This window comes from Microcebus murinus, chromosome 4, assembly GCF_040939455.1.
Source record: "Microcebus murinus isolate Inina chromosome 4, M.murinus_Inina_mat1.0, whole genome shotgun sequence".
In the NCBI taxonomy this organism is placed as follows: domain Eukaryota; kingdom Metazoa; phylum Chordata; class Mammalia; order Primates; family Cheirogaleidae; genus Microcebus; species Microcebus murinus.
Window position 1 is genome coordinate 88,204,962 of NC_134107.1, and position 13,901 is coordinate 88,218,862.

The 13,901-nt window shown below is 39.3% G+C and overlaps 1 protein-coding gene across 6 annotated transcripts in view; it reads right to left on the minus strand.

Moving 5' to 3' along the window:
* Positions 1–5,289: 5,289 nt before the first annotated feature.
* EXPH5 (exophilin 5) overlaps positions 5,290–13,901 on the minus strand; it is a 75,614-nt gene continuing 67,002 nt past the window's right edge. For all 6 annotated transcript variants that reach the window (XM_012773737.3, XM_012773738.3, XM_012773740.3 and 3 more), the window contains one exon: positions 5,290–13,537. In XM_012773737.3, coding sequence (XP_012629191.2) covers positions 8,322–13,537 — 5,216 coding nt within the window. In that variant the 3' untranslated portion in view covers positions 5,290–8,321. The remainder of the gene's footprint in view (positions 13,538–13,901) is intronic.

Consider the following 13,901-nt stretch of genomic DNA (forward strand, 5'->3'; position numbering starts at 1 on the left):
AAGCCGGGAGTGGGCAGCTGGCCACTGGGTGGCAGAAAGCAGGGTCTTGGCCCTCAGCTCACAGGAGAGTTTCACCTCAAAGCCAGGAACTTCCTGTCCCCCTGCCACCCATGGGGGGCATGCTTGGTCTTGGCCATTTCCACCAGTCCTCAGAAGCTGGACGCTGGATCCAGGAAGAGGCCGTCAGGGACCTTAAGTGCCGCTGGCTGCTCCTGTTTTCTGACCGTTGTATCCACATTTGTTAATTATTTTTTCTCCTTTTTATCTACTTAATAGTTTGAATCTATTTAAAGGAAATAAAGATTCTCCTCAGGCCACGTGAGCCAGAGGGAACTCACACCCCAGAATGAACAGGGCGTTTCTGTCTCCTCTTGGCAGACGTCAATCCAAAAGCGTCAGAACCAGGCACAGGGCAGCCCCCTGTCCATCTCATGGCTTTAACTGTGCTACTTAGCATTTTTGCTATGACCAAGTTTTACCTGGGCAAAATCTATCCCACATTTTCCCCAGTTCTCCTGACCTATTTTAGTAATGCTGAGCAGAAGTTATAGACAGTGTTCTTTGTCCTTTGGAAAGAGGTAGTCAATCATTAGTAAATTGTAGGGCTAAAGTGTATTATTTGGTATTACTTTCATTGATATATTTTATGTCATGGGGGTGTCTGCAGGATTTAATTGGAAAGCTTTGCTCTGTTCCAACTACCACTTAAAAAAATTGTGTGGAACACATGGTTTTTCACACTCTTTCAAAATCAGACTTAAAAAGTTTTTAAGAGAAATAATCTGCAGTTTAGCTGGTACTGAATGATAGTAAAATATGGCCTAGTAAGTTATATAACACTTGGAGTAACACCCAGGGTTTTTTTCTGAGAACATGTCAAGGAAGCCATATAATTGTATCTGAACATGCTCTTGTTTAGCAATACTAAGTCTGTACCAACCTGTTTTCTTTCTCATGTTAATCCAGCTTTAAAGAGTATATCTTTTCAGATCAATCAATGCCTTGACCGGATTCTTTATCGTGAATCAAATTTCATTCATTCAGCAAACATTTATTCAATACTTACTATCTTTTAGATATTGTACTTGGGTTTCAAAGTGCTTGTAGTTTAGTGGAGAAGAAAGACAAAGACGAATGTAAATAGTGTATAGGTGTTCAAATATAGTCATCAAGAACTGCATGGTCAGGGATTTTATCCTACTTAACAAGCCAATAGGTTAGTCTGTTACTGTTTCATGGATGCTGTTAAAAGATGCAAGACTCCTGGGTCAGAGACAACAGACTTTATTACCACTGCAAAAACAGTAGCAAGAGCTTTATGTTGGTTTGTGTTCCGAGTCCTGTGGGGACAATGCAAATAGTCTATGAGGGATGCCTGAAGTGGGTTACATAACAAGAGAGAAGCACTGAATTTAGGGAATTTACCTCTTTTACAGTATATAGAATTAATCCTGCTCTTTGTAGGTGGGAGATGCTATCTCATCCCTCACAGTTACTTCCTGCAAACACTACCCCAAGAGATAGCCTCGGTAAAGAGCTGTAGGGGACTTACATTGTTGGCATACGTAGTAAGAATGTTCAGGGAAGTTCAAGGCCTGTGGCAGACTGCCTCTTCTAACGTAAGTGCAGCATTTTATATGCTGCATAAGAGGGCCAGTTAACCTAGTCCTGGGGGAATCAAGATAAGTTTCCTGAAAGAGATGACCATGACAGTCAAATAGGAATCAGCCACACAAAAGGGGAAGAAGAGCATTCTGGCTAGGAGAAATGTCATATATAAAACCTGAAGTAAATGATTCACTTCAAGAAGTTTCTTATTTCCTTTCATATTCATCTCCGTATTGAGTTCCATTCACAAACAAACAGAATTGTAGTCAGTGTGTGACTCTGGAAGGTCTTGATTCAATACCCTTCTGTGAATTGCACAAGCCCCTGGAATCTTTATATTACTGTCATGTAAAATTCACAGCTAATTATATTATATGTTCATAATATTTCCACCTTTTCTAGTAACTGCTCTTCCTTTTTTACTCTATTATCCACATGATTAACAGCGAGGCTTTGTAAAATATGACCTTAATCATGACTACAGTTGATTGGCCCATAGTTTGGGACCTGACTCATGCAGAACTAATCAGAATCCTTTCCCTGGGAGTTTATTTATTTATTTATTTTCAAAATATTGAGTACAAGTGTTTTTTCGTTACATGGATATCTTGGATAATGCTTAAATCAGGGCTATTGGTGTACCCATCACCAGAATAGTGTTCATTGTACCCAAGAGGTAAGTTTTTATCCCACAACCACCCTCCTGGCCTTCCCTCTTCTTAGTTTCTCAAGTCCCTTATATCACTTTGTGCCCATGTGTACCCATCTATTAGCCCCCATTTATTAGTGAGAACATATGGTGTTTTCCCTGGGAATTCAAAATCAAGGTTAGGAGATTTTGACTTATAACCAACTACTTTCAAACAGAGGAAATGTAACCTCTGCCCTTTTTTATTTTTTTCCGAGTAGACTGAAAATGGAAGAGAATATAGAAAACTCATTGGGTTCTCTACAGTGCGCTACAGCCTGATACCATTCATGGGCAGTATCTCTGTCCCTGGTTTCTGAGACACTTGGGTATCCTTATAACAAATTCCTCTTTAACTTTAGAGAATTTTCAATATCATTAATTAATAAAAACCTTACGTAGGGTTAGACAAGATTAGATACCATAAAATCCATAAAACTTGACTTTCATTATTTTAATAATATTTATTCAGCACCCACTTTATATCATGCATTCTACAAGGTGTTGGGGATATAAACTCAGTCCCTGCCCTTCCATATATTACAGCCTATAAGATAAAGTTTAGGGTGTGGGACAATTGGTTTAAATTGCATCCAAAACCAGCTTCCTCCAAAAATGGAACTACTCATTGGTTCAGCCTGATGGCAATCAGCCCTGAACCAATCAAAAGTGCCCAGACTGTTAGGGTCATGTAAGAACTTTGATTCCTCCACAACATGTGGCCTGGGGGGAGGTGGTGTCAGTCAGAGAATGGAGTTCTGAGAGAAAAGAAAAAACAAACCTATCAGTATCTACCACATCCCTCCAAAACATTTCTAGAATGAAAATGGCAATTCCAGACTGGAATGACAGCATAATCTGGAAAGGATGATTGGGAAAGAAAGCACAGACCTAGAAAAAAAAACTTAGTGCTAGCATTGATATTATTAGAACACAAAGTTTCACAGAATCAAATACAATTATCAATTTTTAAAAAATCAAGTAATTTGCTAAATATTTTTCTGGACAGTAAATCTTTCAAAAAATTATCTTTAATTTTCTATTTAAGGCCAGCACGGTGGCTCATGCCTGTAATCCTAGCACTCTGGGAGGCTGAGGCGGGTGGATCATTTGAGCTCAGGAGTTCGAGACTAGCCTGAGCAAGAGCGAGACCCCGTTTCTACTAAAAATAGAAACAAATTAATTGGCCAACTACGAATATATAGAAAAAAATTAACCAGGCATGGTGGCACATGCCTGTAGTCCCAGCTACTCGGGAGGCTGAGGCAGCAGGATCACTTGAGCCCAGGAGTTTAAGGTTGCTGTGAGCTAGGCTGACGCCACGGCACTCTAGCCAGGGCAACAAGAGTGAAACTCTGTCTCCAAAAAAAAATTTATTCTATTTAAGTGCATAAATAATAATTATATATTTCTCTATATGTGTATATATTTATATTTTATTTTTTGGTTAACATTTTTTATTTTGCTCATCTGTCTGAGTTAAAATATGGTTTATTTTTTGGAAGGGGTCTTGACTATCCTCTTTTCTCCTGTTCTGGAACATCCTTCCCCCCAACACCTGGCCACAAAACAACTGACATTAATAGCCTAGTATATATCCCTCCATATGCACACATGCATATATATACAGGTTTTTTCGTTACTGCTTTACAATAATGGTTTCATAATATTACATATGTGAATGTTCCATAATATATTCAGTCATTTCTTATTAGGTATTCACTTTGTTTCCAGGTTTTGCCACAACAAATGTAGCAATAAAAATCTTGTGTATGCCTATTTATATGTATTTCTACAAGAGTGATTTCTGGGGCAAATGAATATGGTGATTTGGTATATTGGCCCACTTACTGGCCTGATTCTGCATCTTCCTGGTCATAACAAGATATCAGCTCCCTTGGTAGGTCCACTTCTGTGGAATGGTTTTTGGAATTGGTCTAGGAATTTCAGCTAAAAGAAATCTATCTCCTCAGCCCTAACAATAACTTTGTAAGCAAAGTATACTGTCTAATAAATCTTTTCCTATTTGAACAGCTTGAAAGGAGTCTGTTGACTACCTTTTTTTTTTTTTTTTTTTTTTTTGAGACAAGAGTCTCGCTTTGTTGCCCAGGCTAGAGTGAGTGCCATGGCGTTAGCCTAGCTCACAGCAACTTCAAACTCCTGGGCTCAAGCAATCCTCCTGCCTCAGCCTCCTGAGTAGCTGGGACTACAGGCATGCACCACCATGCCCAGCTAATTTTTTGTATATATATATATTAGTTGGCCAATTAATTTCTTTCTATTTATAGTAGAGACAGGGTCTCGCTCTTGCTCAGGCTGGTTTCGAACTCCTGACCTCGAGCAATCCGCCTACCTCGGCCTCCCAGAGTGCTAGGATTACAGGCGTGAGCCACTGCGCCCGGCCAATGTTGACTACCATTAAAACCCTAGCTGAGCCAATGTATTTTAAATTTTAATAAAAGACGGTAAAAATATTTGGAATAAATTTCCATCCATATTCAAGATGATGATATTCTCCTGTCTTTAGCAGAGAAAGGGCTTCGGGTTGCTTTTCCAGAAGATTAGGACAAATCTATTAATGATTTGCTTAGCAGGAATTAACATTGCATGACTTATATTGAATTAGAAAGACCTGCTTACCTTTCATCAGTGCTACTGGACAATGGAAGACCCCCAGAGCCATGTAGCTTCCTCTTCCTTTATAAATGTGAGAATCCCCAGAAAGAAATGCCTTCTTTATTTCTTTCCTATGAAGCAACCATGCACATTGATCTCCTGATGTTGGCTGGTTGCTTTGTGGGTACAAATGAAAAGAAGAAAGAAAGCAAACCACTGTTTTTGTAAAACCACCCGTATGACGGATCTCACTCAATAGCCACAAAAAAGATTGGTTTGAATACTTTTGCTCACCCCCTTTTAGTATTTTTCCTGAAAGTTTTACACTTAAAAATAATCATTTGAGGATGGGAATAAAAACCAAATCAAATAGTACATCTGTTTAAATCATTTATTTCAACACAGGCATTGTTTTAAATTTGCACCTTGTCTCGTAACACAGTTCATACGTAGAGAACAAGTCTGAGAACAACTACATAAAAGGATTATTTGAGAAAATTTTAACAAAAGTGCTTACGGCTTGTTTCAGAAACAAAATTGCCAGTCACAAAGAGCCACTAAGTGGCAATACAGTCACAAATTTGCTTGGAAAGTAAAATATTTTACATATTTACACTATACATGTAAATGGGATATTCCGAAGCATTATTATTAACAACAAACTCTTAGCAAGAAGGCCTCTTTAATCCTCTGGCATTTAATGAAAGATATTAATTTCATGGAGTTCTCCAATTTGATTCCTATCTTCACCATAACCTAAGTGGACTTTCTTTCACCACCTCCAGTACACATATTTACCTCTTACACAAAGCAGCTTTTATTAGCTTATTATCAACCAAACCCTTGTTAGAAGTTCGAGTTTTATTAACATCAATGTATTTACAATGTAAAGGTAAATTATTTAGAGAGAAGTCTCTAAAAATTGAAATAATTTCATGAAACCCTATTCTAAATGGGCTTTACAGTACAAAATTTATGGTTACAGAAGTCTAATAGCTAAACAAGTTAATAATTTACAAGGTACTTATTAGTATTGATTCCCCTATGATTCACTCCATTTACATGAATATTTATATGAATAATATCTTCTAGAAAACAAGTTATGAGTATAAAAATGGCTACTATAAATTACCATAGCTATACCAAAAATGAACATTAAAATGCAGCAGTTTGTATGTTAAAATACATAGAAATTTGCTAGACTTCTTTAACGAAGTGCTTTATAAAAAGTATAAAACTATAAAAGGTGCTATTTTCATGAATTTTCTGTTTTCCTCATTGTTGAGCCAGGCCAACAAGCAAACATTATAAACAGTGCAACTGAGCATTGGCCATCAATTACCTTCAAATTCAGACAGTAGAATCCAGCTCAGAGAGTCCAGGCCCCAAAGCAGTTTTTCATCCTTACCATATCTAACTGTTGCCATAGCCTAAACTCCCTGAAAAATAAGCTAACTTCATTTTACCTTTTGTAGCATTCATGTATTCTCAGAGAGTTTACTGAAATAGAACTTGCAAGCTGATCGTTAGAAAAATCAAGAATCTTACTATTAAAATACTAACTCTGAATATCTTAAAAATCACATAGAAAACACAGTCATGGTTTATAAAAAAATTACTTATAAATAATCAGATAAATAGAAAAAAGAGCAAAGGTAGAATTTTAAAACATACATTAAACACAGAATACAATGTTATTCTTTACATAAATTTGAGTTGAAAAGTCCACAACAGTTGATGTAAAATACAACAGTTGATGTATTATCAGTCTCTTTCAGCTCAAGATTGGTCAGACCTTGAAATTTAAAACGGTTGACAGATTTAAGGAATAGCTTTCATGTTAGTTACCTCATCATCAGTTTTGAGTTGCATGGGAACAATGCTAACTAGCCTTGGCATTTTGCTTCTAGGCAAGGCAATAATTAGGAGGATAATAGTAACATAGTTCTTTCTTGCATTTTTATCAGTTCCAGATCTCTATACACTTCACCAACACCTACCATTATCCGTAATTTATATGGATAAAACAGACTAGGTGAGAAAAATGGAAAATAAATTAGGTCAGGTGGCAAATGTAAACCAAACAAGATAGAGTACACTCATGTTGATTGTCCTAATAGAGAGATCCAGGACTGCATGCTTTCTATAGTTCTAGCAAATTATCTTCACTGCCATTTATTGGTCTTTATCCTGAATCAGGAGAGAAATCCCCTGATGTTTTGCATGGCAACTAAAGAGTTAGGAAAGCCAAATTATTAATGATTATCAGAAGTAATTTATTCTAGATAAATTATTGAAAAACTTATAGGAACAAGGCTTTAGGAGCTGTCCCTTGGGATTTCTCAAGGGTCTGGTAAATGATCCAGCAGAGAAGCCTGTGAATCCCAGGGTATCAGATCTGACTTGACTGAATTTTAGGGATTTGGCCAAGGCTCCCACTTGATATGGGTGACTAAAATGCCCCACTTGAAAATAAGTGTTCTATCCTGCAAATAAAGAAAATGGGGAAATGGGAAACAACAATTGCTGAGAGCCGAGGTAAAGATAAGTCTGTCCCATGAATAGATGTCTACTTATCTCTGCCCCTCATTTATGTTCCCTTCTTAAGCAGAAATTCTGTGACCATGCAACTATGTATGGTCAGACTGCCTGGCCCAAGTCCCTGCCTCAATTAAAATTCACCCTTAATAATTCAGCCGGTCCCCAAAAACTGTTTGAGAGGAATTCCTAGGAGCACTGATCCTCTGTTGGCTTACTAGGGATTCAGATCCTCATCTATAACCTTAACATGTCCTCAACCATGTGCCTCCTGGGCTCCACCACAGATGTAACAGAATGTCCTCATGAAAATTCCTTTATCTTTGTTTAAAACAGGAAAAAAAAAATCTTAAACCTCCTAAATGTTGATGAGTCAAACAGGATGATAATATTTACTCCCTGTTATCACCCCTATATTTTGTTTAATGTCATGAGTGTAGGGTGTGGACAGGAAGAGGCAAACAGAGTTTTGCAGTTACGCTGGGTAATTAATAAGTGTTGCATGTACCTGGGATATTAGGGTTGTAAATCACAATGAGAGATATAAAAATGTTAGGCGGAAAGTAAAGCAGAAAGCCTAAATGGGACAGTGAATGAGAGATTAAGTTGGGGAGAGGTGGAAAGGCAGGCCAAGAACATACAGAGAGAGAGAAAATAGCAGAGAATCGCTCCAAATAAGAATCAATTGTTCCAGCACCCAGGAAGTGTATATATGGGATATGGAGAGGAAAAGGGGAATTTGGGCTATCTCAGTGCAGGCACCGCTCAGACTAGAACTTTAAAATCTGTCCTTCCCTTGGACACACACATTTACACTTCATTTCTATTACAAGCTTTGTGTGAAAAGGTAATGAATATTATTGAAAAAGCCTCACAGTTCTGATTCTTTATCGTTTTCATCCAGGTAGTATTCATCATCCGTGGTTGTGTCTGTGTCACAGTCTGAGTCTACTGGGTCCTCCTCATAGATATTAAGCGGTTCACTAGGAGATATGCCATCCTCTGGCACCTGAGTACCAGGAGAATTTGAGCTTAATGACTCCGATGGGCTGGGAGGGTTAATCACATCATCTTTTAGGAAGCCAGGGTTCTTAAGAAAACTTGGTTTCCATAATCTTCCTTGTGTGAGTGACCTCTTTACATTTTCCAAGAAAGCTAACTGTTGTTCCTTCCCAAAAATTCCATAGTCGATAGGTCTGGAAATAGATGTTGCAGGCCTGGGACCTGTTTTTGTCCTGCTGCTATTACACAAAGCCCAACTTTCATTTTCATCACAGGAAGGAAGTTCAGAAAAAGATCTGAATCTTCGACTATATCCACTGTTGATAGAGAATTCATTCCCAAGGGTCAGTGGACTCAGGGCATTGTCAATAGAAGTGTTTTCAGAAAAATGGCGCTCCCTGACTTTTGGAGGAAGACTTTTTCGAAGCAGATCGCCATGCACATTAATGCTTTTTAAGCTCTTTGACCGATAGAGGGGTGGCTCAGACTCCCTCTCCAGAGTTGAAGCATTCCTTTGTTGTTGCTGAGAAGTGGCCTGTGGGATGCTTACCCTAGCTTTCTGTGCAGGGTCCAATGGAAAAGGAGGGCTCAGCCTCCTCTGATGGTCAGAGAAACCTGCTTTCCTGAAGCTGCTGACTGTGAGCTGGGCTGGGGCTCCTGATTCTCTTTCCAAACTCTGGGCTACTGTTACACCTTGAGAATTCTCATGCTCGGGTGGTGAGTCTGAGATATTTTTAAACTCATTCTGATGTACTTGTGAAATGCTACTAGACTGCAGAGTGCTGAAGAGTGCAGAAGGTTCTCTGTTGGACATCACAGTAACCTGGAGAGGGTTCTCAGAATTCCTGACATTCATTCCATCGTTATTCAACCTGCTTTCACCTGTGGATTCTGAGGACTCTGGAGTAGGCTCAGGGGACAGTGGGCTGCACTCCAGCGTGCCAAGAGATAAATGGCCAAAGTCAGACCTGCTCCCACTTTTTGGGAAGATGGTGGCTACATGTCTTCTGGGGCTTAAATCTTTAGATGGGAATTTTCTGCTTGCTTTAGATATGGCTGTGACTCTGTGTTTAACTGAAGGTCTGTTTTCCTCTTTTTCTAGATCATCCAAGAAAATCTTCTGCATTTCATCTTTAGCCTTCCTGCTCTCTGCCATAGTTACCTCCTGACTTCTTGGAGGTAATTCTCTGGTTTCAGACTGCAAACTCTCTAAGTCTGGATCACCTGACTGAGTCTCCTCAACAAGCTGTAGTTTTTGCAATGCTGGAGTAAGAGCCAAGACTTGGCTCTCTGAGTCAGAAAGTGTTTTATTAGACATTTTTTGGCAATTGGTTCCAATTTTCCCTCTACCTTCCCTAGGATGTGATCCATTGGAGCCATCATCTATAGCTCTGGCTCTCTGATCTTTGTGAGGGCACTGCTCACTTCCAGTGGATGTAATGGCCATACCACTGCCTGCATACTCCCCAAAACTTCTGGTTTGGGAATTTTCAATATTATTACTATCTTCTGAATGGGCTAGGAGCCTAGAGGGACCACTGTTGCCTGAATTAACGGATGGATGACAATTTTCAGATTTTTCTTCTGAAATATTTTTTCCCTGAAGCATCAGTGAAGTATACAGGGTTTCACTTTGCAATTTTTTCCCACTTTCTCTCCTGCTTTGTGAATCTTCTAAAGGTGTTTTAGCAAAATTACTGACATGATTATTCTTTTGAGCAGAACTGACTGGCATCTGTAGATTTTCAGGTGACGTTGTTCCTGACTGCTCTTGTGTAGAATAATTTGGCTTGTCTTTTTCTAAAGCATTAGGAAATGTTTCAGTCTCCACTTGAAGTGATTCTGTAAGTGAATCGGTATTTTGTGTATACTGTTGAAGGAGGTTACAGAATTTTTTGCTGGGTTTCCTTGGTAAAGTGTAATATATTGAAACCAACTCAAGACATTTTACATTATCTTCATCACCAGAAACAGAAAACATACTGGTAGTCTTAAATTTGTGTAATGTTTCCCCACTTTCTTTTCCTGACAAGTCTGAACAAAAGGGTAAAGGGTCTTCATTTGAAAGGGAAAATACACTTGTCTTAGAAGCAGCAATTTTACTATCCTTTTCAGAGCGTTCTTGAGGGTATTCCTTTTGGTGGTGTCTTTTGGTTAAAGAACCATCTCTAACAGATAAGTCACTTTCCACAGGGTTAATAGTTCTCTCCCAAGGCCTTGGTGTTATAGGAGAAGTATCTGTGTCTGAGACCAATGCCTTTTTCCCTTCATCTCTTCCAGTTGAGGCATATGGATCTCCTGAAGGACTTGACGTAGCCTTGTTGATGAGGAACGGAAGTGGTCCTTTTCTAACAGAAGCAGATCCAGTGATTTTCATATTTGTCATCCTTGCTGTGGCTTCAGACGCAACTGGGCCTGAGTCTGGCATGACTTTGGAAGATTCACTCACTGACTCAGGAGAACTGGAGCTGAATTTGTTTGATGTGCACTTCCCCACTGGATCTTCCACATTATTTTTGATCTGGAATGGCAGTGGCCCCTTTCTAAACGAAGCAGCCATTATCTTACCTCCTGACTGCCTGCTACTTATGAGAAAACTGGTTGATTTTCTTGGCAAAGTACAATAAATTGTGTCAAACTCAGAAGCTTTGGCGTTGCTCTGACTCACCTCCATGAGACTACTACTACTGCTCATGGGTTCTGATGTACTTTCTGTTTTGCTTAACTTTTCAATGCAGGATACACGGCGTCTTACTTTTCCTTTTCCCTTTCCACTCCTGAAAGGAGAGTGTGAATGGTACTTGGCAACATCAACCACTTCGTCATGTACAGGCATGTGACTACCATGACTCTCTTGGTTTTCTGAGGGGCTTACAGAAAACTGATTATTTTGGTTCTTCCTAGAATTGTCTTTTTCTCTTTCTCCCACAGATGGATCTTTGTCTGAAGGACCTCTGGAGAACCCTGTAGTAGATGGAATCATTAAAGCATCAAGGAAAGAATTATTTGATGAGGAGGAAGGTGGCAGTCCATCTATAGAACCACATGAGATCTTGTGGCCAGCAGCCGACTTGCTACAGCTGGTGGAATGAGTTGTGGCACGTTGTTCTCCCTCAGGTTTTAAAATAACCGGCTTTTCCGGAGGTTGTGCATTTTGATTACCAGTAGGTTCAGAGCTCTGGTGGTCATTTGCAGTAGTGCCTGAAATATCTTGATTTCTTACTGTTAATTCCTGGTGACACCCTTGATTTGGACTGGGAAAAGACGGTGTTCTGCTTTCCTGAACAAAAGGAAGGGGAGTTACTAAGCCAAGTTTTCTGTTCCCAGTAAACCTCTTATCTTTTTTATATTCATTGGATTTATCTTTGTGTGGTATGTACATTTTGGAACTATCTTTCCTGGAAAAGGCTCTGGGTGACCTTTTGGAACTTACTGTGGTAGGTACATTAAAACCAAACCTGTTGCTCTTGGCTGAGTCCTGGGAGAGGGGATTGTGAAAATCAGTTAAAGGGTTAGAGGTCACTATCTGTGAAACAGGTTGGGGTATTTCACCTGTCATGGTTGTCTGGTCCATCTTGCTTAGCTGTTTGTCTTCTTCTGAAATAGATTCATTTAAGTCTTTGTCATTATTCACTTCTAGGACCCAGCTATTAGGCTGGCTTTCAGCAAGAGGCAGAGAACCAATTGAATCACTGTTGGTCGTGGTGACTTCTGTATGGCTTCTTACTGGACAAGAGGCAGGCTTATTGGGAATAATTTTCTGCAAAGTGACTGTGGGATTCTGAAAATTGGGACTCTGAGGATTCCCTCTATCATCAGGAATCTGGGGGAAGGAAGTTTTGAAAGAGGATGCTATAGTCTGAGCAATTCCAAATGAGTGAGGTTCTTTGTTTATATGTACTTCTACAGGAGAACTGAGCTGTTGGTATTCCAGCCCACCAGATCTGATGTGATAGTTTGAACCAGACATGGAACAAGTATTTGGTGTGCCGAAATGAGGACTCAACTGGTTCCCATTACCCTGTGATACCTCCATGCTCTCTGGCATGGATGTCTGAAAATTAAACTGCCAAGGATGTGGCTCTTCTTGGCCTCTAGAAACATTTGTTCCATAGTTAGAAGAAAATGATTCCCAGCGTTCAGAAGAAACACTGTGGCCATGAACAGCTGATGCACTATTTGCTTCAATGGAAGTCATTTCAAAGTCTCTATCAGAAGTAAAGGATTTCCTGCTTTGATGAAAGTCAGACCAAGAAGAATGTTTCTCCTGTTGGCCCCAAAAAGGACTTTGTCCAAATCTCTGTTCTCTGCTTCGTCCGAAGGTATTGCTAAAGAAGGACCTGGCAAATGGGTTGTCTTGATGGTAGAATGGCATATTCTCTGAGTTCTCAAATGTGTCAGGACTCACTGCATTATCCATGGGGGCATTTAAACTAATACTTTGGTAAACATTCTGTGAATGGTACGATTCATATCTCCTATTCTCCTGGGGAAACCTAGGATACATATACTGGTCAGCAGGATCAATTTCCATTGGTGATGGTGCTCTCAGGAACTCTTCCTGGTTCTGCCTGTCTCTGGAAGAATCTGCTCTATTCCATATGATGGATGATAAAGGAGTTCTCTTTGGGCTTTGTTGGTGCCTTGGTGGTATAAATCCACTCTTGTTCTGAACTGTGGATGGAAAATGTAAGCTCCTTGCTGTGAAATGGCCTGTAGCCGGTAAGGCTAATCGCTGCCTGCTGTCAAAACACAGGGAAGTACTACCAAAAGTATTCTTTTGCACATAATCTTCTTTTACGATTCTGGGCTCCCTTGTCCTGTACATATCATAAATTGTCTTTGTCCTAGGAGAAAAGGTTTTAAAACCTTCCCTAGGAGTTCTTGGTCTTAGGATGTCATAGATAGACATATTGGAAGTCTCATTATGGTGATTTTTGTGCCTTCCTGTGATGTTATCATGTCTGTTCCCACTGGAATAAAAATGACTGAACTGTGTTCTTGATCCATAGTTGAAGGGTGTTCTCAAATTCACTGAGCTTGCAGATTGTTCCTGAGCCAGTTTGCTATCCAAATCATCTAAAACTAAAAGGAGAATATCAATCAACATTTTTGTATATGATTTTGTAGTTTAATAATTTGAATTGATGAATGGCCCTCTTTAAGAAACATAATCATTCATAATTTTATTTTTACCATATTATCCTAAATGTGATGAAATTAATTTTAATCATGTTTTTAAGACAGTCTGACTTTTATGGAAGACTGTAATGGAAGTTTCTTTTTCATACTTTTTCAAAGTAAACCTTCAATAATGCCTTAAGGACAAAAGCTATATTTTGTCTAGCAATGAATTTTAATCATGTTTTCTTTTAGTGCATTTAAAGTGTGCTGATGGCTGGCTGTGGTGGCTCACGCCTGTAATCCTAGCACTCTGAGAGGCCGAGAC